The following is a 25,193-nucleotide window of genomic DNA, read 5'->3' as shown; positions in this document are numbered from 1 at the left end:
ATACCTCATTGAATTTTTCCAGCACCATGAAACAAGTGGGAGCAGGTAGCAATATTGTCTCTATTTTACAAATAAAGAGCTAAAGATTAAAGAGGAGATTTGCCCAAGGTCACAAAATTATAGGCTGCAAGGTCTGTACTGAAACTCAATGTGTTTATTATGCCAGGGTGTCAAAGGAATAAAATATTACATTTTCACATTAGATTTCCTTTTTAAAAATATTACTATTAGGCAGAGTATATTAGAACTATTATTGATTCTTGTCCCAAATACAAGATAGGTTCTGATCATAATCTGTTAATTTTCCAGAATACTTAAGGATCAATTTTTATTTTACCTATGGCATATCTTTAGAAAAATCTTTTATTGTAACCTGAGCACTTTAAATTTCAATTATGCCTTCCCTCCTCATTTCTTCATCCTTTTAAAAACTAAAACAAAAACATTACTGTTGAGCCAAGAAGCCTGTATATTATTCTGAAATCAATACATCTTTAACAACATATTTCCCTTCTATTAATTTTAAAATATGTATTTTATAATATTATAGTAGTAACTATGAATGCAAATTCTTAAGTTCCTCAATAGACCTTTACTTAGCAACTGAAGTATATAAAGATTTGTAAGATACATTTAGACTTTACCTTTGACAACTGATGGAACAATAAACAATGACGCTTCTCTGCCCATCTTCTCTCCATCCAGAGGAAATTTTTTCATTAGTACAACTCGTTTCCCTAATCATTTTTAAAAAGTTAGCAAAACAAAAATAACACACTTTTAAATCTTATAAATTACCTTGAGAATTAGAAAACAGATACTTTAAAAGGCAGCATTAAGAGGAACTGAAATAATAAGTCAATTTTATTATATGTACTAATAAAAACTGATAAATGCAAAATCATTCTGTGGACTATCCTTGTAGATTTAGGGTCCAGGTCTTGACCCCTAGAAGAGAAGCTTCCTAAGCATAGCTAGGAAAACTGTTCTGCTAAGAGTTGAGAAGGCAGAACAACAATGTACTCTACTCTGCAGGGTCAATATGCATATACCACCTCACTCATCTAGGATAGAGACAGTAAGAATTTTATTATATTCTGGCATATGTAAGTTTCAAAGTCTTAATGTTTAGTGGTTCTTCATTTAATATTTAACCTCCATCCTCAATTTCAGGTTTTATTAAAATCTGATTGGGCTACAAACTATTGTTCTGAATTGTAACTACCATTCTGTATGTTTTTCCTGAATTGGCAGTAAGTTATTAATAAATAATAACCTACAAGTCTTGTATTCTAAAACCCCTCATTCTCTAGACCTTTGTTATACTTTCAATGCTTCCAATTTCCTCACCCTAAGAAACAGAACCTCGTTCCTGACCCAGGTAGAAATGCCTAGTAGGCAGGTGGGATGCCTTCTGTGGGCAGGTAAATGATAAGACTTCAAATAGATTCACTTATTCACAAAATATCAGAGCCAATATTTGTGATTATTAAGACCTTCTATATTATAGCCCCCAATTATTTTACAAAGTGAACACTTGTACAAAATATAAGTGTTAGATACAGAACAACATTCTAATATACTTCAGAGGCACTATTTCTTTTGTCTGGCTTGAAGTCTTGTCTCTACTTAATCTTTCCTGCCTTGCTGTTTCCCCAAATCCAGTTATGATCCATTATTTAAATGCCTATTTTGCAAATTATATATCTAACTATGAGATCTGTCAGTGGGGCAGGGAAGCACTGACAAGTTAGGAGATGAAGGTTCTAGTCCTAATTCCTCTACCAATGGAAATGCTTATAGGAGAAGACAGCCTATACCTCCATTCCCATTTTATAGATGTGCAAATCACTACCTATCAACAGGACCAATTTAAGAATTTCATGTATAAGTGTGATAGTGCTTTGTAAATGACATACAGCACAGTACAAAAACTTTAAGCCTAACTACTGCTAATAGTCATTTGTGATTTTCATGTGATGTTTATATAAGGAATCTTATTACTTCAAAAATATTTCATAGATTTAGAAAAACAAATAGGATATTCAGGATACAGTATGGCTCATTAATACATTAAACTTTTCTACTTTAATTTCTCGTTAAAAGCTCCCTGAAAATATATTAGTACATTTTATGGCTGAGTATACAGGGCAAAATGGTGCTAGATACGTTTCACGGTGACTGTCACTCATTACTCCTCCTAAGGGAAACTATCCAGCCCTCTGGACCAGGGGAAGTTTTTTGTTAACAGTGAGATCTCTTCCATATCCCTCTGGGTAAATGGACCTAGTGGCAGAGCTTATTTAATTCATAACAAATTACGACTTTTTTATGTCTGTAATGATTTGTCAGCTCAAATATGTGATTTAGGCTAATCAGATTTCTGTCTCAGGGATTTGGTGTCAGGATAGATGCTGATAACTATAACAATCTGGCAACAGCAGAATAAGTTCAGATGAAAATTTATCAGAGAAGTCCAAGACTGAGGTAGATAACTGACCAATCTGTGGCATCCAAAGAGAGTCTTCACATGCCTTGATTCCCAAAAAAGGATAGCTCCCTCCACCTTTTTAATAAGCTAAGATTGTTTTCATGATCATCTTATTATACAGTGAATCTGGTAATTAGAGAAAAGGGATTCTCTTTGCGAGACTTGGAGTGTTTATCACAGATCATATGCAGGAACTATTTTTTTTTTTGAGACGGAGTCTCACTCTGTCGCCCAGGCTAGAGTGCAGCGGCACGATCTTGGCTCACTGTAACCTCCATTTCCCGTGTTCAACCGATTCTTCTGCCTCAGCCTCCTGAGTAGCTGGGACTATAGGCGTGTACCACCACACCAGGCTAATTTTTGTATTTTTGGTAGAGATGGGGTTTCACCATATTGGCCAGGCTGGTCTCGAACTCCTGACCTCGTGATCCACCCACCTCAGCCTCCCAAAGTGCTGGAATTACAGACATGAGCCACTGCGCCTCACGTCTTATAAGTAGGAACTACTTATAATCCTGAGTTAAAATGCTTACAGTCCCAACCCACAAAAACTCTTCAGGCTCTATTAGGGGAAGTAACCTATCAGGGAGCTAAAACACAGTGAATGGTACCTCCAAAAGTTATGAAACACAGGCTTATAGCTCAGTTATGTATCTCTAGAAAACAAATATCCAAAATAACTAATAAATCAAACCACAGTATTTGGCTGTATCTCTGCAACAAAAACCATCTCTTTACTGAAACCGATGAATCAGACAACTAATCCCTATAAAAATGTACACTGAATAAGCTTTGAAAAACCAAAAAAGTAGGCATAGAGAGGTATGCTTTACTTCACTGACAACTGTTTTCTACTGCTGCTTGACTGAACTGGTTTTACTTTTTAAATTGTAGTAACTGATTCTTGGATATAGTTTGTAGTTTCTGTAACGTTTGACTGCTATCTGTTTCTACAGCCTGAGAAAATGGATTATTAATTTTTAATCTATCTATTATGCAATATTTTAAATGGGGCCTCAATCTTTCAGGGTTAATACTTCCACAATTCAGTTTGACTTTCTGAAAAGGGTCTTCTTTCTATGACCAAATAGGAAGAAAACCTCTGCTACTTGGTAATTTATAGGACTTTCCCTAATCCATGAATATTAACTTTTACTTGGTTTTGGAGAGATGAGTATAGTTTCCTCTGTCATTAAGTAGAGAAATAGGAATAGTAGTTAAAAGATACTTACCTAGGGAACTACACTTCACATCAACATTGTGAATTCTTTAAATACTTCTCAACTTCTAAAAAATTTGTCAAGTTACATCTTGAAGGGGCTTGGGTGTACCTTAAAAAACACTTGAGTTTTTTTGCAAGTTTGTTAAATGTAAAGGAACATAAAAAGAAACTGGTTTAATATGTGTTTATTTTTAAAAGAATCTTTCTCCACAAGTATTTTAAACGATGTGTTTTTAAAAAAGAAGTTTCCTACCTCTGATACCCTGGTTTGCAGGAGAAATTGGTTTGGTGGTTTCTACTACGTAATCCAATATGCCTTGTGTTATTTCACTGTTGCCTTGAAGTTTCGTTTCCAACAAAACTTTCTTTCTTTTTTTTTTCTGTCCTTCAATGGGAACTTCATGCAACAAAATCTTAGATGAGAAAAACAACATTAAGAGAAAGCTTAAAATAAAGTCTACTTGCCCTAGAATACTACAATAAGCTAGCAGTCTTTCTCAACTTTAGCTGCATATTAGAATAATTTGGGAAGCTTTAAAACAATAGCAATGCCCAGCCCCATCCCACACGGATGGGAATGTCTGGGGCCTGGTTCTTACAGTTTTAAGATGCTTCTACAGTGCAGCCAGGAGTGAGAAATGGTAAGCTACAGCACTGCTGATGCAGTAGCCTACTGAGAAACCCTACGGTACCCTTTAACAGGTTTCAGACAATCTTAAAAAAGCAGTTTAAAGGAAATGCTAGATAAATTAGGTTAAATTAGAAGTATTTCATATTGCTTGAAATCTGTTGCATAAAAAAAGTAACAATTAAGTTATATATATGTATATGTATGTACATATAGCCTTAATTACATGTTTACTAATAAATACGATTCAAGACTACAGAAAAGTAACTTAATTGTCTAAAAATTTAAGGCAAAAAAGTATTTTAAAATGAATTGTTAAAAATAGTTATTTGGAAAAATAACCAAAAACAAAGTTTAGATTGAAATTTTAAGTGAGCTGACTATTGCAGTGGTTTTTTAATTTTTGAGAGCCATTTCACAAACTGTAATAAAATTGAAAGCTATATATTGTAAGAAAAACTCAAACAAGTAACCTTTAATATCTAATAACCTACATGTCAATAAACAGCAAATGGTCAAAAGGCACGTGGCAGAAAAAAGACAAAATAATGGGCAGAGACCTAAAATAATTGGCTTGTTAATACAAATTTACAAGATATAATAAGGCTTTATATGTGAATGATAATACAGAATGACATTCAATGGTAGAAATAAATTATTATTAAATCTTCTTACTTCATATGACTTAGCTCTGTATTCCCGAGAATTGAGACTGGCAGTATTCTTTGGACGAATAACAGCAACATATGCATCTTCTATGTTTTCTGGATTTCCCATTGCTTTACAAAACAAATTAAAAGATCCTTTGAAAGATTAATGACACATTTGATAGCAAGATAAAAAAAAGTAATGCATCTTAAATTGAAAACTTTTATTTCCACATAATCACGTTGAAAAAATTAAAAAAAAAATACAATGTTCTCTATCCTAGAATATATAGGGCCTAAAAGGCAAGCCAGGAATGACTTTGACTGCATCTTTACTGTTCAACTACTCAAAACCTTAGCTGATAATTTAAGATTTCCTTTGTATTTCTTTTTTCATTTTAAAATACGGTTATACATTTTCATAGGTGTTAAATGCATAGTAAGAATCTGCCTTTGGGGCCAAAAGAAAGTGATGATGATTATAAAATATCTTGTAAATAATGACTTGAAATAGTGATTCATAATAATATACACTTTTTCCATAAATTACAAAAGTGATTGTTAGTTATACTGTTAACAGTTTGGAAGCTGGAAATGGTAGATGTTTTATATCCATTGACATTTACTCTAGAACTTTTAGCAAGGAGAACTTTGATATCAGACATTTGGATGAGCTAAAGCATAGTATATAATTTTCTTTGGAGTTGCTTATCACCGAACCAAAACTATTTGGTCAGTTGATAAAAGCTTTCTGAAGGTGATTTAAGAATCTTTTCCATTTCCCTTATCAATTTCCTTGATAATCCAAATTTTTGTTTTGTTTTGTTTTGTTTTAGACAGAGTCTCGCTCTGTCACTTAGGCTAGAGTGCAGTGCACAATCTTGCCTCAATGCAACCCTCGCCTCCTGGGTTCAGGCGATTCTCCCTCCCGCCTCAGCCTCCTGAGTAGCCGGAATTAACAGGCGTGTTCCACCATGCTCGGCTAATTTTTGTGTTTTTTAGTAGACACGGAGTTTTACCATGTTGGCCAGGCTGGTCTCAAACTCCTGACCTCAAGTGATCCGCCTGCCTCGGCCTCCCAAAGTGCTCGGATTACAGGTGTGAGCCACCACACCTGTCAATAATCCAAATTTTTTATTCCAAATATATTCACTGTGTGTGTGTGTGTGTGTGTGTGTGTGTGTGTGTGTGTGTGTGTGTGTGTGTGTACATGCATATACCTTGTCCCCCTAAATCTTAAGTCTCCATTGCACAATTTCCAACAAGTGACTGAATTTCAACCACAATCTTGGTTGTATAATAGTTTTCTTCATTGAATAAATTTCTTTCATGGCTACACTAAAGTGCATCTTTCTGTACTGATTATTTTTTATCTTTTTTTGAAAAAGCTTCTCCCCATTTATTTGTCAATAAATTTCTAAAAGAACATTAAAGAAAGAGTTTCTTTCCCAGCTATATTGAGATGAACTTTCTTCAGTTTTTTAAAAACCATTAGGCACTAAAATTACCTGTTCATATTTAATGAGTTCCCTACTGCTGCAACTCTCAAGATAGACCATTTTCAAGAAAGGGTTTTGAATATTATTTGAGAGGAGATAGAGTAATTTATCCTGTTTCTTCCACTGCAACTGAAAATGTCACTCTGTAACTTTTAATTCACTTCCCTAAATAATAATTAAGAAGTGCCTTACGATTGTAAAATTACCTTAAGAAATTCTTTTAAAATACAGTAGCTTTTGGCATTTTACATAAACTTTAGCCTAAGATTAAAACAACCATTAACATTATTGTACAAAAATTTTAAATAAAATAATTTAAATAATTTTCAAATTTATTTTAAATTCTGAAACTTTCCATTGATTTAGATCCAAAAAAAATCCTACAGATATTTCGCTAGAAAAAATACAGTGAAACATTAGGATAGAGACATTTCGTTGTGTGAAAGGTTTTGAGAACATATCATTCTTTATCATTATATACTTCATGAAATTTTTTTCAGTTCAATTTTTTGTATAAAATCATTCTTAAAACCCACCTCATGCAACAGACCTTCCTACATCATGTGAAAAGGATGAGGCCTTTTTCTTCTCAGAATTTCTATTTAGCAATTACTTTTCACCACAGATTAACAATGACTTCAAGATAATAAACGTTTACAAATTATGAGACAGACGCATTGAAGACTGCAAGCCCCAAAAAGAAAGATATTGTATTGTGAATACACTGTATGATATATGGGCACAATTACAGAAACCATTTTATCTATTAAGGACCTAAAAGAGAAATCAAGTAACTCTTAGTTTTCTAAACACAATTTAAAGCAAATCAATTCCTGTCTTGGTCAGCTCATGTTAAGAAAACATTTACTAGCAAAGTACTTTGTCGATACTCATCACTTCTCTAGAATATTTAATTAATACTGCACAGAACCCTGAACTTTTAAAAGGTAAACAAATGTGATTTTAAAAAGACATAACTATGACAGTAACAGTATTTTGTTTTCTTAAACCAAATACTTTTTTACCATATCCCCAAAATATTCTTAAAATTCATTTTCAAGAACTATTTGTACTTGACTACTTAAAATCTACATTATTCCAGTGACATGAAAGAAGGAAACGAAGGCTTAAGACAGGAAAATAACAAAAGTAACTAACACAGGAAGGTAAAACTGCTAAGGGAGAAACACATACAAACTGATAGAAAATAAGTAGCTTGAACTAAAATACGAGAAAGGTATAACTAGAGTTTGCAATATGTTTAGACTGAGTCTGAGATGAGGGTTCAAGTAAGTACAGGAAACGTGGCATTTTGTTATATGGCTCACTCTATTCTGGAAAATGTTAGGCACAAATGATAATATGCTGCCTAAGTAATAAGATCTTATAAATAAAGCAGTGGAAGTGGTCCTTAATTGGGGGGTGGCACCTACCTGGGATCACTGGAAAATATGGAGGGCATTTCTGGTTGTCACTATGACTGATGAGGGGAGATGTACAACTGCCCTTTAGTGTCCATGGAACAGGTTTGCTAACATCCTCTTAGTATGCTAGACAGCGTTTGCAAACAGAAACTGTAAAGGCACATAAGCACTCCAGAAGAGTACGAAAATAATGAGGCTGAGATCCTGAGTTAGACCAGTGAGATGAAAGACTTCTGGTGAGGCTAAAAACATGTAGAAAAAGCGATGAAAGCCAAAAACCTTAAAAGGTGGAGAAAGGTGTAGAGGCGAGAAGTGAGTTAGAGGGGGAGAAGTGAGTTAGAATGACAAGCTGTGAATCCCTTTCCCTGCAATGACAAAAATACGTAATCACTCTGCCTGGGAGGTTTTTTCCTGCGCCACCACCCGTCAACGTCCACTACCGGGGAAAAATGTAAGCCTCTTTGCTCAAAGAGTTTCCACCCAAAAAGTGGCTATGGTTTCTCTGTAACTACATGCGAAAAAATAAACTCCTTGCCTGGGGCAACTAGATGTGGAGATGGTTCAGTCTCCCACCTCTGTTTTCCCTCGCTGGAGTCGAACTCGCTCCTCCTGTTTCCCGAAGGACACCGAGAGTTCCCACCCGTACGGGCTGCCGCGAGTGCCTCTCTGGCCGCTACATTCAACTAAATGGGTGGGACAGTCACCTGGCGAGGGGGGGCAGGGACCGTCACCGCTTTCTCATTCCTCCTTCCCTCCTCCCAGGCACAGCAGCCTGGCCCAGCTTCCTGTGACAGAAAAACCCTCAGTCGCCAAAAGAAAGCCGTCTTGAGGGTTCCCCCGCGCTCCCCACCCGCGCCCCAAAAGCTCAGGTCTCTGGAGTCGGAGACCCTCTTGCCCACCTGCTCTTTACTGTCCTTCCCTCTCCTCGCACCTCAGCACCATTCACCCCTCACCCTCTCCCGAAAACTATGGGATCCCAGGTCTTCAAAGGCCTTAGTTTTCCACCCCGCCGCTACCGTGGCTATGAATTCGCTTCCGGGATCACACCCTTTGTAGCCTCGCGGTTGGTCGTGGAAGAGCTTCCGGGTCGGTGGCCGGGCTGCTGCCGTTCCTGCTCCTTTTCACTGGACCTGCAGTCTCTCAGGGGCTGGTGGCAAGCGACTAGGAGACTAGGGTGGTGGCGGCGGGGTTGCCAGCGGCTGAGCCGGAGCCGGAGGCGGGGGAGGGGAAGAGGGCGGCAGGGGCTGCGCGCGCGCAAGGCTGGAACATGAGCCGAACTTGACCGCGAGGCGGAGGCAAGAGCCACCGCCCCCTCTTCCCCTCCCCCGAGTGAGGCGGCGCAGCGGCCGGAGAGGGATGAGGGGCGCCCACCCTGTCTGAGTCTCGCCGCGGGCGCCTTCGGCTCACGCAGCGCTTCCCGCGGGCCGCCAGTGCGCACCCTCGGCCACATCAGCCTCCGCCTGGCGGGTGCACCTGGGCCGGCGAGGAAGGGGCAACCGTGCGGGTGGGTGGGGCGGGCAGGGTGCCTGAGGTCACCAGCTCGGCTGTAGAGGCAGGGGCAGCGGAGGCGGAACTGCGGAGTTGCTGGGTCCACCGACCCTTACCCTCAGCGAGAGAAGTAACCGTAAGTCTCAGCTTCGCGGTACGGATGTGTTTGAGGCTGCCTCTACCCATTTGTGGCTCCGAGTTCAGAGCTACCTAGTTCACACCCTCCCGAATCTACTAGGAGTGTGCCTGTCGCCTGTTTTGGAGCATTGTTCTTCTGTCTGTCCCCATCCCTGAACAGGCAGCATTCTCTGCCCTACAGGGCTTTTCTCCCAGCGAATTTGCAAGCCTCCGGGTCTCCGTGACGCGTCCCATCCTCCCCATCTGGATGCATCTCCTTGTCCCTCTGTCCTCAAAGGATCTGTGTCCTTCCTCGCAGCCTCCCCCCACCCCCATCCTTTGAGACATGGAAAGCCACGGGTTCTGCCGACCTCGGGGGCTGGAGAGAGTCTTGAGAAGCGGATGGGTAAAAGTGCTCTGCAGGGCTGTGATGGGTGGGGATAGGTGCAGATGGCTCCAGTGAACCTTTATTTTTGCAGCTTCTGCCACCAAAACAAAAGAATGGAGCGCTCCCCTGTATTCTTATTCTTCTCCGTATGTATGAGCTGTTTTTCTGTACGTAGCTGTTTGAGTCGCAGGAAATTGAAACTAGAGCTGTAATAAAGCATCTCCTGAGGAGATTTTGAGAATTAGTCTCCCAAGCTCTAATCACATGGAATAGCATATCGAACAATCTTGTATTGAAATGACCATTTCAGAAGAGCTTTACTGGTAGATCTGACAGATAAATGTAAAGATAAGAGTCTGCTGTTTCAAATAGTGTATTTTAGATACCTTTAAATTTTAGTATTCTAATTTTCATCTAGTTCTTAATTTGTGAAGTATGTGGGTATGTGTAAGGTGTAAAAATCTTTGTATTGGAAGGTTTTGCTTTGTTACAAGCTTTTGCTTTGTTGCTTTTGAGACAAGAGACTTTTAAATACCATATTAGATTGTATTTGATAATTATTTTCAATCATTAATTCCAGAGAAATCTTTTTTGTATCAGCCACTCACAGATGTTACACACCTTGATGCCTATGACCCTCCTGCTGCTTAAACTGTGAATGTCTTCAAAGTGTATTTTCAGATTTTTGAACTAGACGTTTTTTCTCATTAGAATTTGATTTGCTTTTTAAACTGCTCCTGCAGAACTTTCCAGAAATTAGATTTAAAAATAATTTTAATGCTGTCAGTGATTGGACAATAGCTCTTATATGACTTTATGCATTTGCTACTTTTCAGAGCACCATAGGAAGCAAACGATAATTTAAGAATAATTTTACTGTGTACTGCAGGTTGTTATTCTGCAAACTACTGTGTAGTGTAGACTGGTAGCTTTGGTGTTTTGTGTTGCTGAAAAACATTGTCATTTCATTAAGAAAGATGGATGTATTTAATGACTTTTCCCCCCAACCTCCTTTCAGCAGTTGATTTTGGGCTATTATCTGATTTGTAACTTCTCACTGTTCACAGATTTTAATTTGAAGTAGGCTCAGGAGATGTAGCTCCAACTCTCTCTCTGGAAATGTACTTAGCACAGAAGCCAAGCACTGTGCAGAGTTGAGTGTATTATTAAGGGTGTGGCTTTTGCTTTCTGTAAAATTGTTCAGTTTCTGAATAAGAGTAGGGTGCTATAGTGAGGTGATGGGCGCTATCTTGGAGAAGTCTTAGAAAAAATGTTGATTCTCTCTTTTCCTTGGGGTAGGATGGAGAAGATAGGACTATCTTTTCCTATTTCACTGTTCCCTTGACCACTACACCGAGAATTTTGAGTTTTCAATATGTAAGGAGTCTGAAACTGTGCAGACTGTGCTGTAAACAAGGGCTCTAACAGGTAGGTGACTCCTGAAACATGGGAGGGAAGTTTTATTAGCCACTCTTTTGTACTCCTGTGGCACTGCCCACTTCTCAAAGAGTGGGTTTTCTTTCCTCTTTATTTTCGGGTATGCACTCAAACTTGTGAAAGTGAAATATGTGTATTTAAACTTGCTTGTAGATAAAAGTGCGAGCTCATTTTCATATATAAGTAGATGGAAGAACTATGAATTAAGTTAATCTGAATGTCCTTGAAATGAAGTTGGAAAAGATTCCTCAATGCTTTGGGTAATTTTTCCCCCTTTGAGGATGCATATGACATTTATTTAGATTAAGTTTTAAAATATTTCCTTCAAATATTTGACACATTTGCCAAAAAGGATTTGGGAGTAGACTAAGTCATTATTAAAGAGACCAGTCTGTGGGGAGTTTTTATACCTTGATCTAAAAATGTTTAGGTTTTTAATTTACTTTTCAAAGTGACTTCCTTAGGGGGAATGGTAATTTTTGGATTCTCAGTTTATTTTTCAGACAACCTCAGACTGCCTCTTTCTTTTCCAGATACTTTCTTTCTTTTTTCTTTCTTTTTTTTTTTTTTTTTGAGATGGAGTCTCATTCTCTTGCCAAGGCTGGAGTGCAGTGGTGTGATCTTAGCTCAATACAACCTCCGCCTCCCGGGGTCAAGCGATTCTTCTGCCTCAGCCTCCCGAGTAGCTGGGACTACAGGCGCCCGCCACCACACCCGGCTAATTTTTGTATTTTTAGTAGAGACGAGGTTTTGCCATGTTGGCCAGGCTGGTCTCGAACTCCTGAACTCAGGTGATCCGCCTGCCTCGACCTCCCAAAATGTTGGGATTACGGGTGTCAGCCACTGCACCTGGCCTTCCAGATACTTTCATGTCCACTTCATTTCAGTAAACCTTTATTGAGCATCTACTGTGTGTGCCAAGCGCTTTTATTAGGTTCTGGAACTACCAGGGTAAATTAGTCAAGGTTCCTTTCCTCATTGAGGTTACCAGTCTAGATATTTGACTGTGATTTCTATTCCCCTGCCTTTATTGGCTTCTCTTACAGGTTTTTAAGCCACTTGACCCTGTTGCAAGGTTGTTTCATATCCCCTGTATAAGAATAAGCGGCCAGGCGCTGTGGCTCACGCCTGTAATCCCAGCACTTTGGGAGGCTGAGGTGGACAGATCATGAGATCAAGAGATCAAGACCAGCCTGGCCAACATGGTGAAACCCTGTGTCTACTAAAGATAACAAAAAACTAGCTGGGCGTGGTGGCACGCCCCTGTAATCCCAGCTACTCGGGAGGTGGAGGCAGGAGAATCACTTTAACCTGGGAGGCGGAGGTTGCAGTGAGCTGAGATCGCACCATTGCACTCCAGCCTGGGTGACAGGGTGAGACTACGTCTCAAAAAAAAAAAAAAAAAAAGAATAAGCACAATAGATGCCATTTATTGAGTGCCTAATTTGTGCCAGTCACTATGCTAAGTGCTTTACATACATTATCTCATTTAATCCTTAGAACAGTCCCAAAATATATTTTATCTCCATTTAAAGATCTCCCCCCCCACACACAAATAAACTAAACTAAATTATTATAATAATAAAAAGCCATACAGAATCTGGTATATAACATTACTGTATTTTTTTTTCCTTGTAATATTCTCGAAAAGATTTGACTTACAGTCTTTAAAGGGGAGAAGCTGTCATACAGTCATTAACAGTTTTTAATTCTCTAATATTGCTTTGAATAGAAAAATCCTAATTTCATAAGGTACTAGTATATTTTGTGTTCCAAAGCAGATAATTTGGCTGGGTGCAGTGGCTCACGCCTGTAATCCCAGAACTTTGGGAGGCCGAGGCAGGCGGATCACCTGAGGTCCGGAGTTCGAGACCAGCCTGACCAACATAGAGAAACCCCATCTTTACTAAAAATGCAAAATTAGCCGAGCGTGGTGGCACATGCCTGTAATCTCAGCTACTCAGGAGGCTGAGGCAGGAGAATCGCTTGAACCCAGGAGGCGGAGGTTGCAGTGAGCCGAGATCACGCCATTGCACTCTAGCCTGGGCAACAAGAGCAAAACTCCGCCTAAAAATAAATAAATCAATAAAGCAGATAATTATATACTATCAAAATTAATTTTCAGTCGTTGTTTAAACTTTTGAAAAGACATAATTCTAAAGTTCATTATGGTTAACTGTTAACAGATCTTCAGGAATGTTTACCTTTTTTTCCTTCTAGTTCTGCAGTGGGACCACAAGCTTTTAAAATGTGCTAAAAATGTGTGTATTCTCCAGGAAGGGTAGAGTATTAGCCATGTGAAATCTATTCAGCTTTTAAAATTTTTGAGTTTGATTTTGGCAACTAAGGGCCTTGCAGAGTTTTAGTTTCTGCAATGAAAATGTATTCTTTCAGATTTGAAAATTATCATACTCATTATTGGTAGGATATATGCTTTATCAGTAATTTGATATGATTCTGTCTAATACTTTTTCAGACACTCAGCATTTTTTAAAACATGGTTTTCCACTGTCAACTCTTTTCTCCAAAAGCCTTACTTTTATCCTAAACATTTTATTCTATCATTAATTTTTAACCAAAAACTGTTAGCAGTTTGCTATTCTCAGGATAATGATTTTTACTACTGGTTATACACTTTTCTGTTTTTAGGACTGTAGAGCAGATATTTAATACTTGAGTTCCTAAGAAAGTTAATCCTTGATATTTTTCTGTCTTCAGTCTGACATATAATTTTAACTTAACATAGACAGTCCTTCCCTTTCAGTGTAGCAAAATCCTTGCTACTCAAGTCACTATATTTTTCTCATTGAAACAATATTGGAGGTAGAATTCCTGTTCAAGGACATTAACAATGACTAAATTATAGATGGGCTAGGTGCTGGGTCTACAAAGATGAGTAAGTCAAGATTCCTTTCCTCACTGAGCTGTAAAATGTTCATTTAAAATCCATGAAGAGAAGGGAGAGTTCATTGAGATGCTCTTAGTTCTCCAAATAGACATAAAAACATTGCCCTTCTTGTTAATGCGTCCCTTCAGAGTATGGTAAAGGAAAGCATGTAAATCAACATATTCGGCCAGGGTTTTCATTCTGTTTCCTGGCCTTAGGCAATAGGTGATTCACATTTGCTCTATCACTAGATGTTCTATATCACATCTTTATTTTCAGATGAAAAAAATCACTTTGAAATAATTTCAAATTTAAAGAAAAAATGCCAGAACAGTACAAAGAACTCTTATATCCCCTTCACCCAGATTTCTCCTATTAATATTTTGCTTACTTTCTTCCATTGCCTGCCCTTTCTCTCTGTTTCCATACATACATACATTCTCATTACAGTCTTTTTCTGAACCTTTTGGAGCAAACTGCCAACATGATATCACATCACCCCTAAACACTACAGCGTCTGTTTTTTAAAAATAGGCACTCTCTTATACAGCCAACATACTACTGTCCAAAGAAGAAAATCAACGTGGATACAACACTGCTATCTGGTCCAAAGAATCTATACAAATTTCATCTACCATGCCAACAATATCTCTTTATCTTCTGGCGCAGGATCCTATCCAGGAATACATGTTACAGTTAGTTGTTATGTCTGTTCGTGGTTCTTTAGCCGCAGTTTTCCATCTTTCATGTCCTTGATAGTTTTAATAAGTTTATGCCCTGTATTCTGTGTGGTGACCCTCATCCTAGATCTATATGATTCTCCCTCATGATTCCAATCAGGTCATGCATTCCTGGCAGTAATACCACAGAAATGCTGCTGTGTGCCCTTCTTAGTGTGTTGCATCCAGAAGCATACAATGTAAAACCATGCCACTAATAGTGATATTGGCAAGATTATATTTGTGCCCTTTGTGATTTATTAGTGTTTGTGGAGATGTATTCCAAAATTATGCTAGTATCCTGTTTCTCATCAACCCTCCACTTATTAATGCTTTGGTGGGTGTCATTGATGACTCCCACCTGAATTAACCACTTTTATGATGACTGCCAAATAATATTTTTTCTGTTATTTCTTCTATACATATTAGTTGGTATTATGTCATAAGGTACTACTTCTTTTTTTTTTTTGAGACAGAGTCTTGCTCTGCTGCCCAGGCTGGAATGCAGTGGTGTGATCTTGGCGCACTGCCACCTCCACCTCCCAGGTTCAAGCAATTCTCCTGCCTCAGCCTCCCGAGTAGCTGAGATTACAGGCACCTGCCACCACTCCCGTCTCATTTTTGTATTTTTAGTAGAGATGGGGTTTCACCTCTTTCTCTCTTATTTATTAAAATTAAAGCAGTAAAGACTCATGGATTTTGATTTTGTGAAATGTGTTCTGATTTGTTGCTATTGTTATTTATTTTGCTTTTTAAGGTATTCCTGATTTAGCCAATGGTAGCCTCTTCAAGCTGGCTCTTCTGCCCATATATCATGCCCCTATCTCATTGATTGTGCATTTCCTTAGGGCTTTCTGGCAGAACAAGCTGTTCCTGGTTCATCTTGTGCTTTGTCTACTAGAGTAGACAAAGTAGATTCCAGGGCTAGAGCCCTAGAATCAGCCATTTCTCCAAGGAGCCCTATTTTTGTTTTTTGTGGGTTGTTTGGTTTTCTTTTTTGTGTGTGTGAAAGATGGTATTTAAAAACAAAGATATGGGGGCTTAGTGTGCTCATTGCTGCTGGAGTGTCATTGCTTCCAAGCCGTCATAGAAGACAGAATTAGGACACTTGTATATGGTTTGTATACACACACATATGCAAAACACACACTCATGTACATATGTAATTATTTCTGTACCTGTGTGTACATATTACAGAATCATAAAGTTGTTCCTGTAGTTCCAATTCTAGTCCAACACCCCAGGGTTTTTCCTAGCTTTCTCCCTTTAAATGTTTATGAATGCCTTCTCTGGCAGTAAGAAACTAGGCTTTGCATTAGCCTGGATATATTTCTCATTTCCCCAGTTGTTTTACTTATTTGCCCAGTAGGCTACCATTCTCTCTGCCATGTAGACCATCTCCCACCTTCATCTACCCCTACTAACACGCATCATTAACTGAGGGGCCTGCTGGCTTTTGCCTCTGTGGATCCACAGCCCCTCACTGGGCCTATGACTCTGTGCAACTCTCTGTTTCCACACAACACCCATTGTCCTCGCCTCTAGGCTAATTAGGCTGCACTTCTGGTAGTCTTCCCAACATGACCTCACTGCCCTGCATCTTCAGCTAGCTTGCAGACACCTTTACATATTCTAATAGTTAATTTTTAAATCTATTTCAAGAATTTACAAACATACATATATGTGATAGAATATACACATAGTTTCCCCAGACACAAATGGTAACATACCATATTAAATATTCTACACCTTTTTTTTTACTTATCTAGAAAACCTTTCCATTCTTTTTAACAACTTACATAGTATTTCATTGTGCATGTGAGTATGTGTGTACATTCAGACACACACATACACACACCTGTACCTGCCTACCAGTGGTAGAATGTTTAACAGTCATGAATTTCTCCTGTTTTGGTAGGCATTCTTCTTTGCAGTGTGCCTTTGCTTTTTCTGTCTAGAGGTAGAATCTATTTCTCCATCTCTTTCTTGAGTCTTGGCTGGCCTCGTGACTTACTTTGACGAACGAATATGATGGAAGTGATCTATGAGTTCAGGAACCAACTCCTTACGAGGCTTCAAGGAATACTTTCTTGCAGCTGAGTGTGAGGAAGCTGGTCTAGTGTATGGAAGCACTAGATGTGTCTTGCAGGAGAACCAAGATACCCCAGCTAACAGCAAGCACCAACCAGCAGATGTGAAAGTGGGTTATCTAGGACCTAGTAGCCCAGCTGACCCTTTAGCTGAACGCACAGGAACCAGAGAATGAAAACAGCAGAGAAACTGCTAGCCAGCCTACAGAGTTGTGAAAAATAACATACTGTTTTGAGATACTAAGTTTGGGATGGTTTGTTCTGTAGCAGTAGATATCTGAAACCTTAACTGTGTTCATTTTGGACATATGGATGGTCTCTAGTATTCTATTATGAATAATATTGTAATTAATATCTTTGTGCATAGTATATACCAATTTAATTTGAATACTTAATGCTAAATTATTTTTCAGAAATATTGACACAATTCTTATTGTCACCATTAATGTCTGAGAGTAATTATTTCCTCTATAAACTGTCACCGAATGCTTTTCTTTTACAATAAAATGAGTTTTAAAAAAATGTTTCCTATGGTGCATTTCCCTAACTAGTTATGAGGCTAGCCATCTTTCAATATATTTGTTGGGCATTTTGATTTTCAGTTCTGTGAATTGCTTATTCATATCTTTACTCATTTTTTCCTGTTGGATTTTTTCCCTTACTAATATGTTGGTGTTCTTTGATATCCTTATTATGGATATAATCCTTTAACTTAATTTACAAATAAGTTTTGTAAGTTTGCTTTTGTTTTAGTTTATGGTATCACTTATTATAAATTTTTCTGTTGGCAGTTCATGTAATCATTGACATGGTTTGGCTATGTCCCCACCCAAATCTCATCTTAAATTCCCACATGTTGTGGGAGGGACCCAGTGGGAGGTAATTGAATCATAGCATGGGGACAGGTCTTTCCCGTGCTGTTCTCCTGATAGTGAATAAGTCACACAAGATCTGATGGTTTTAAAAAGGGGAGTTTTCCTTCACAAGCTCTCTTCTCTTTGCCTGCTGCCATCCATGTAAGATGTGACTTGCTCCTCCTTGCCTTCTGCCATGATTGTGAGGCCCCAGCCATGTGGAACTGTAGGTCCATTAAATCTCTTTTTCTTCCCTGTCTTTGGTATGTCTTTATCAGCAACGTGAAAATGGAGTAATGCAATCATCTATATCTGTCTTTTAAAGAATCTCTCTCTCCTCTCTAGGTTAAACAAACTTTTTCCTAAACTTTCTTCTGACTTTCTCATCAAATAGGAATCATGTTCAGCGGCCACAGAAATCCAAAAAAGGGTCATATAAATAAACAAGGGAGATTATTTTCCTCAAGTAATGAGAAATTAGAGGTAGACTGTCCGAAGCTGGTATAGTGGTTCCACAGTGCCATCAGGAATGCAGGCTCATTTGTCTTTCTGTTTAGTCATCCAGGCTTGTCACCTCGTGGTCTTCAGATGGCATTCCAGACTGAGCAGTAGTTTCATTATATTCTTTCGCTATTCATGGCTCTGCTTGCTTTAACTGAGAATCATATCCAGTTTGGTGACTGTAACTTCTGGGGATGGGGCCAAGATAAAGCAGCTCCCTCCCCTCCCCCAGAATAACAAGTTCTTATGAAATATATTTTTTTTCTGTTCTTTGAAAAAAATAGTGCTGATTTTGCTTTCTGTGCCATAATAAATGTGTCTTCAGGACAAAGCTGCAGAATTTTTTTTCTTTAACCTATTGGGCTGTCATGTTTTAAAGTTATTTATAAGCAAACTGGGAAATAAACATGATTATATTCTCAAATTGGAAATGTTGGGAACATGGGACTTTAGCATTATGTTCAATAAGTAATACTTATTCAAGGTGTTCTGTGTGCCAGTAACTATGGTAAACAAGGGATATAAAACTGAATATGGTGTGATTCTCATCCTCAAAGAGTTTACCAGATAACTCAAGAAGCAGATAAACATTTAATTATAGTTTTAGATGGTAAGTTGAGTGTAGTATCAAGTTATGGAGGAAGGACTTTGAAGTTACTTGAGGGCTGGGGAGCTATTATTATGGAACTTGATAGAGAAAACAACTTTTAAGCTGATACTTGAATGACTAGTAGGAGTTACCCTTTTCAGGAGGAGTTGGTAGGGAGGAGGAGACAACATTCTAGGAGCTTCAGTAGTTTAGTGGCTGGGGCTGAGTTATAAGTGATAGGCTGTGAAGAGATGAATCCTGGTCTTAGCAGGGACTTTTTCTTAGAGCTGAGAACCTTAAGAAGGTTTTAAAATGGAATTGGACAAGAACAGATTTGCCTTTTAATAAAGTTAATTTGGTTATAGTAGAGAAAATTCAGTTGGGCATGGGATCTGGAAGCAAAAGCCACCTATTAAGGAGTTTATCTAATACATTAAAATCTGTTCCAGTATTGGTCAAATATCTCTTGAGCACCTGTGTAAATACAGTGTGGGGGAATGCAGAGGTATGTAAAACATATAATTCCTATTTTCAAGGAGTTTGTATTTTAAAATAACTGAGAACTAGGTAACAACAATATGAGGCAGTATACTAATGTTACGGCTTCTATCTTATAAAATGAGGGCAAATAAGGCTAGAATTAAGACTTGAAGCCAAAAGATCTTCATGGCTACAAAGCCCATATTCTTTCTAGGCATGCTACACTGCTTCCCATGGCACTTATTACCGCTTGATTTATTATCTGTATGTTACCTCAGAACCCTTGTGACATAAGATTAGAGTACAATTAAAATGATTTTCAACTTGGAATACCAAGTATCATATGATCTCCACTCTGGCTTTCTCCAGGTGGTCTCTGTTGGATGAAATATAACCAGAAAAATAAATGTTGGGTTAGAAAAATTGTCACAAGGGGCTGGCCAGGCTCTGTGGCTCACGCCTGTAATCCCAGCACTTTGAGAGGCCAAGGCGTGTGGCTCACCTGAGGTCAAGAGTTCGAGACCAGCCTGGCCAACATGGAGAATCCCTGTCTCTACTAAAAATACAAAAATTAGCTGGGCATGGTGGTGCGTGCCTGTAATTCTAACAACTCAGGGGTCTGAGACAGGAGAATTGCTTGAACCTGAGAGGCGGAGGTTGCAGTGAGCCGAGAAGATCGCCCAACTGCACTCCAGCCTGGGAGACAGAGCGAGACTGTCTCAAAAAGAAAAAAAAAAAGAGAGAAAAAAAGAAAAAAAAGAAAAGAAAAATTGTTACAATGAAGAAGTCGTTATGAACAGTCTTGAGATTAGTTTCTGTGAAACTTAGTATTGCACTGATAGGACAGTGGGGGACAAGATGTGCCATGTCATTAGATAGCTAGATAGCATACTTATTAATTTAAGGTTCTTTTTTCTATATTTATAAGTAGAGCAAGGAATGAAAAAAGGGCATGCACTACTGCCAATAAATAAAGAATTGGTGGTTTTTGATTATGTATTTGCTTTTATTGCCAGAAAGCAATTATAAAAATAAAGATTATTGTAGCCAGACGCGGTGGCTCACGCCTGTAATCCCAACACTTTGGGAGGCTGAGGCGGGTGGATCACCTGAGGTTGGGAGTTCAAGACCAGCCTGACCAACATGGATAAATCCTGTCTCCACTAAAAATAGAAAATTAGCTGAGCATGGTGGCACATGCCTGTAATCCCGGCTACTCGGGAGGCTGAGGCAGGAGGATCACTTGAACCCTGGAGGCGGAGGTTGCCATGAGCAGAGATCGCGCCATTGTGCTCCAGCCTGGGCAACAAGAGTGAAACTCCATCTCAAAAAAATAAAATAAAATAAAATAAAGATTATTCTATCTTTCAACCATTCTACTCTTAAATCTGTTAAACCAACTATTGAGACTCAGGCCTTGTAAAGATGGCTAATTTATTCTTTGATCTTTCTCTATTTCTGTAAGAGGTGTGTTTGCTATGTGGTGACATTTTCTTACCTGTATGTTGATGCATTTGAGTAATCTTCTGAGAGTCTTTCTTGCTCTGAAATGTGACTTGACATGATATCTACAGAATTACTTAAAAAATTAGGATATGATATTCTGATTTGAAAAACATTACTTTTCTTATAAAATAGGAAGAAGTAAAAAGGGAGAATAAAGGTTGGGCTGATAATTTGGTATTATAGGATGAGGAGAAACAGGGAAACTCAGAAGGGATACTTATCTTTTAACTACTCAAAAACTCGGAATGTGGATTGAATGTCAGATGCATAAAGCAAGAGAAAAGGAAAAATAATAAGGTTCCAATTCAGGGATTTTATAGTCTAGTTGTCTCTTCTACTGATAATCCTTGAGAGAATTGAGTGTTAATGCCCTAAGCCAGAGGTTCTCAAAGTTAATGTGTATCACACTCACCTGGAATGCTTGTTAAAATGCAGATTGCTGGGCCTCACCCCCCAAGTTTCTAATTCAGTAAGTCTGAATGGGATCTGAGAGTGTTCATTTCTAACAAGTTCCCAAGTGCTGCTGCTAATTGCTGTTGTCTTTTGTATGAAATTAATTTGTTTCTCTCCTATGTCTTAGAATGGTACTGGTTATATACAATCATTGGGAGAATTTTAGAAATAGTTCCTCAAATCATTTTTCTGTGTAGTGAGAAACTCTGACGGAGAAACTTAGATAATTTTTTTTTAAAAATTGATGAAATTAATTATAATTCCAAACCTCAGCTCATAAGAGAAGGTAAAAACAAAATTGAATAGACATAGAAAAATTAATCTGGCAGCCATTTGCAGGATGGGTTGGAATGGGAAAAGACAGAGTGTAGGTTCTCTTATCCATCTGCTATCTAGATTATGATTTAAATAATCATAAAAGAGATCTCTCCATTTGGAATTTTTTGCCCTTAGATGGAAGTAGCATCAACCACACATCAAAGGCCAGGTTTTTTGTTTGTTTTTTGGAGTTTTTTTTTTTTTTTTTTTTGAGACAGAGTTTCGTTTTATTACCCAGGTTGGAGCACAGTGGCGCGATCTTGGCTCACTGTAACCTCTGCCTCCCGGGCTCCATTGATCCTTCTGTCTCAGCCTCCCGAGTAGCTGCGACCACAGATGCATGCCACCACACCTGGCTAATTTTGGTGTATTTTTGGTGGAGATGGGGTTTTGCCATGTTGCCCAGGCTGGTCTCGGACTCCTGAGCTCAAGCGAGCCACCTGCCTCAGCCTTCCAAAGTGCTGGGATTACAGGCGTGAGCCACTGCACCTGGCCAAGGACCAGTTTTAAATATAGCACATGCCATAATGTCCATGTGCCAGGTCATAACCTAAAAGTTGTATAGTATTTGACTTTCTCCATGGTTCTTACCACCTTCCTTATCAATACTCTTTATGTCTTGTTGTAATTTCTGTATACTTGTGTCTCCCTAATTGGATTTCTGGCTCTTTTTGTATTCAATTTGATATCTGTATATTAAATAATTTATGATTTTGAAGTCTAGATGGGGTGGGCAGGATGAAAATCTCTGCATTTTAAATCTGGAAAAATAAATCTGAAAAAAGGAAATTATCAGGGGATTTATATCTTTGTAAACTTTTTATACAGCAATTTAATAGCGTGTGTAAATTGTCAACTTCCAGGTTGTATCTCCAGCCCAGACCTCACATTTCAGCTTCAGACTAGTATATCCTTTTGCCTACCTAATATCTAATAAGCTTCTCAAATGTAACTTGTTCAAATATGAGCAGATTTTCCCCCACATGCCCAAACCTCACCTCCCGCAGTCTTCCTCTCTCGGTAGTGGTAACCCCTTGCTTCCAGGTGCTCATGCCAGGACCTTGGAGTCATTCTTATTTTTGTCTTCTCTCTCACTTCTGCTTCCAATCTGTCAGCAAATTTTTTGGTTCTTACCTTCAGAGTACATCAAGAATCCGACTAAAGAATTCACCACCATCACTGCTACCTCCTGTCTTTAAGCTACCATCACCTTGTACTTGGATTAGTGCAGCCACTTCCTAAATGATCTGTTTCTAGCCTTTCTTCTCACCCCCATTAGTCTCCTTAACAGACAGCTAGGCTAGTCCTGTTAAATGTAAGTCTGGTCATTTCACTTCTCTGCTAAAAACCTTCCAGTGACTTCCCCTTTTACCAGGGATAAAAGGGTAGAGATTTACAGCGACCTTCAAGACCCTACCTACACAGTTGCCTGCCCATATTACTTCTCTTGAGTTCATATCCTACTAGTTTCTTCCTTACTCTCTATGCTACAGTAACACTGGCCTCCTTTTTGTTCCTCGAACACATAGGGTATGCTCCTGTGCATGCACTGGCTATTTCCTCTATCTGGAATACTCTTTCCCCTAGATACCACATGACTCATTACATCACCTTCTTTAGCTCGTTGATGAAACGTCACTTTGGGCTTGGCCGGTGGCTCACCTGTAATCCCAACACTTTAGGAGGCTGAAGCAGGAGAATTCACTTGAGTCCAGGAATTCAAGACTAGCCTGGGCAACATGGTGAGACCTTCCCTCTACAAAAGGTAAACTAAATTAGCTGGGCGTGGTGGTACATGGCAGTAGTCCCAGCTACTCAGGAGGAGGCTGAAGTAGGAGAATCACTTGAGCCCGGGAGGCTGAGGGTGCAATGAGTCATGATTGTGCCACTTTACTCCAGCATGAGTCACAGAGCGAGACCCTGTCTCAAAAAAAAAAGTCACTTTGGTAAGGCCTTTGCTGACTACCCTTTTAGACATTGCAGCACCACAAAACTCTCCTTGCTGGCTTTATTTGAGAAAGAAACAAAAAGCAGTGATTTTCGTTTATTTTGTTCTTGCTGCATTCCCCTTCGCCTACAATAATGCCTAGCACATGATAGGTGGTTGATAAATAGTTGTTGCAGGAGTTTATTATTTTAGCTGTCATGAAGAGTATTCCTTTCCTCTGAGAAGTACACTTGAAAAAATCCTGTAACTCTAGCGTAGGCTACCAGTTATTGACTTCCAACATTTACTCTGCTTTCCTTTTTCTAAAATTGATAAAGTCCTACACCTCTCTTGTTTGGATTTGAAATTACTATGTTTTTTGTTTGTTTTGTTTTGTTTGGCAACATACTACACCTGGCATAAATCCTTTCATTCTAAGGTATATGAGTTATTAATTGCTGTCGACTGTGATGATTCCTAACACTCGTAGCGATATTTTGGTATGCATTTTGCTTTTAGATGACTTTATGTCATGATTTATAACTTTAAAGCCATAGCTTTTTTTCATATTCTCCAAGAAAGTTAATACCTCTTTCTTCCTTTAAGCCTAGATTGAGAGTATTGGTCTTGTTTTGATTTTTGAGGATTTTGTTCATTTTAGTATTTTTGTGTAGCTAGTGCTTAATAACTGCGTGAATTGGAGGAGTTAGGTTCCACGGAAGCACCTGGCTCTCTTACTCAAACTTGAATTTTATGTACTTGCTATGGAAGTCATATGCTTCAGATATTTCATTTCAGGTATTTTGCGCTATTGTCAGATCATGTTTTGAATCGTGTCCTAACTTTTCTATTTGAAAGAGTCATTGTAGCACTTAACGTTCATCCTGCTGCCATTTCTTCAGGATGTAGGGAAGCACAGTGACTCTAATCTCACTTCTTCATATCTTAAAAGAGATAGGTGTTACAGGCTGTTATACTCTTCCCTTCATTACTTCATTAAGATATATGGAAAATAAGTGAATTCAAAAACGTTAAGTCAAATACATAGGATTCAGGTTCTTATTTCTGATGTTGGAGAGGTTCTAGTCTCAGACTAGATCTATGGCCTTGGCAACAGACAGTAGACATGGGAGCTCTTAACTCCTTCTTAAATGTAAGTGTTATATTTTGTTGCTATGGCAATAGAATGTACTTAATGCTAAGATTCCATATCTATAGCTGAAGATGTATGCAGTATAAATTAATTCTTTTTCTCATATCCAAGCCAGGACTTGAATGTCAACATGCATAGTAATAGGGGCTTTGCTGAGAAAACAGATACTGCTACATGACTTAAGATACCCTGTAGGAAAAAAAGCCTAGGTTCAAAGATAAACACAACTTTACCCAAAATAGTGATAAATTAGAACCAACTTAAATGTAAAGCAAAAACTGAATTATCTGTATAGCAGAATTGGATTATTATTAAAATGTGTCCAAGGGATAGTTAATCAAATGGAGAAATGTTCATGAGAAAGTAAGTACAACA

General features: G+C 38.5%; 2 protein-coding genes across 47 annotated transcripts in view; one reads left to right on the top strand and one right to left on the bottom strand.

Moving 5' to 3' along the window:
• Nucleotides 1-9,215, bottom strand: part of KRIT1 (KRIT1 ankyrin repeat containing) — a 46,271-nt gene extending 37,056 nt beyond the window's left edge. The window contains exons 1-7 of one of the 40 annotated variants that reach the window (XM_063667582.1): nt 8,959-9,081; nt 8,485-8,696; nt 7,921-8,037; nt 7,024-7,171; nt 5,017-5,120; nt 3,967-4,126; nt 645-737 (exon numbers count right to left, since the gene is read on the bottom strand). In XM_063667582.1, coding sequence (XP_063523652.1) covers nt 645-737; nt 3,967-4,126; nt 5,017-5,118 — 355 coding nt within the window. In that variant the 5' untranslated portion in view covers nt 5,119-5,120; nt 7,024-7,171; nt 7,921-8,037; nt 8,485-8,696; nt 8,959-9,081. Of the gene's footprint in view, nt 1-644; nt 738-3,966; nt 4,127-5,016; nt 5,121-7,023; nt 7,172-7,920; nt 8,697-8,810 lie in introns of those variants that run through there. The other 39 variants (XM_063667593.1, XM_063667579.1, XM_063667598.1 and 36 more) reach the window with 39 other exon arrangements.
• A 23-nt stretch (nt 9,216-9,238) lies between these two features.
• The window catches only part of ANKIB1 (ankyrin repeat and IBR domain containing 1), a 158,952-nt gene continuing 142,997 nt past the window's right edge, over nt 9,239-25,193 (top strand). For 4 of the 7 annotated variants that reach the window (XM_063667575.1, XM_054493871.2, XM_054493872.2 and 1 more), the window contains exon 1: nt 9,239-9,535. The gene's annotated coding sequence lies outside the window, so the exon portion shown is untranslated. Of the gene's footprint in view, nt 9,536-9,933; nt 11,333-25,193 lie in introns of those variants that run through there. The other 3 variants (XM_063667577.1, XM_063667571.1, XM_063667572.1) reach the window with 2 other exon arrangements.

This window comes from Pongo pygmaeus, chromosome 6 (assembly GCF_028885625.2).
Source record: "Pongo pygmaeus isolate AG05252 chromosome 6, NHGRI_mPonPyg2-v2.0_pri, whole genome shotgun sequence".
In the NCBI taxonomy this organism is placed as follows: Eukaryota; Metazoa; Chordata; class Mammalia; order Primates; family Hominidae; genus Pongo; species Pongo pygmaeus.
This window is presented reverse-complemented; position numbering and strand designations above follow the sequence as displayed.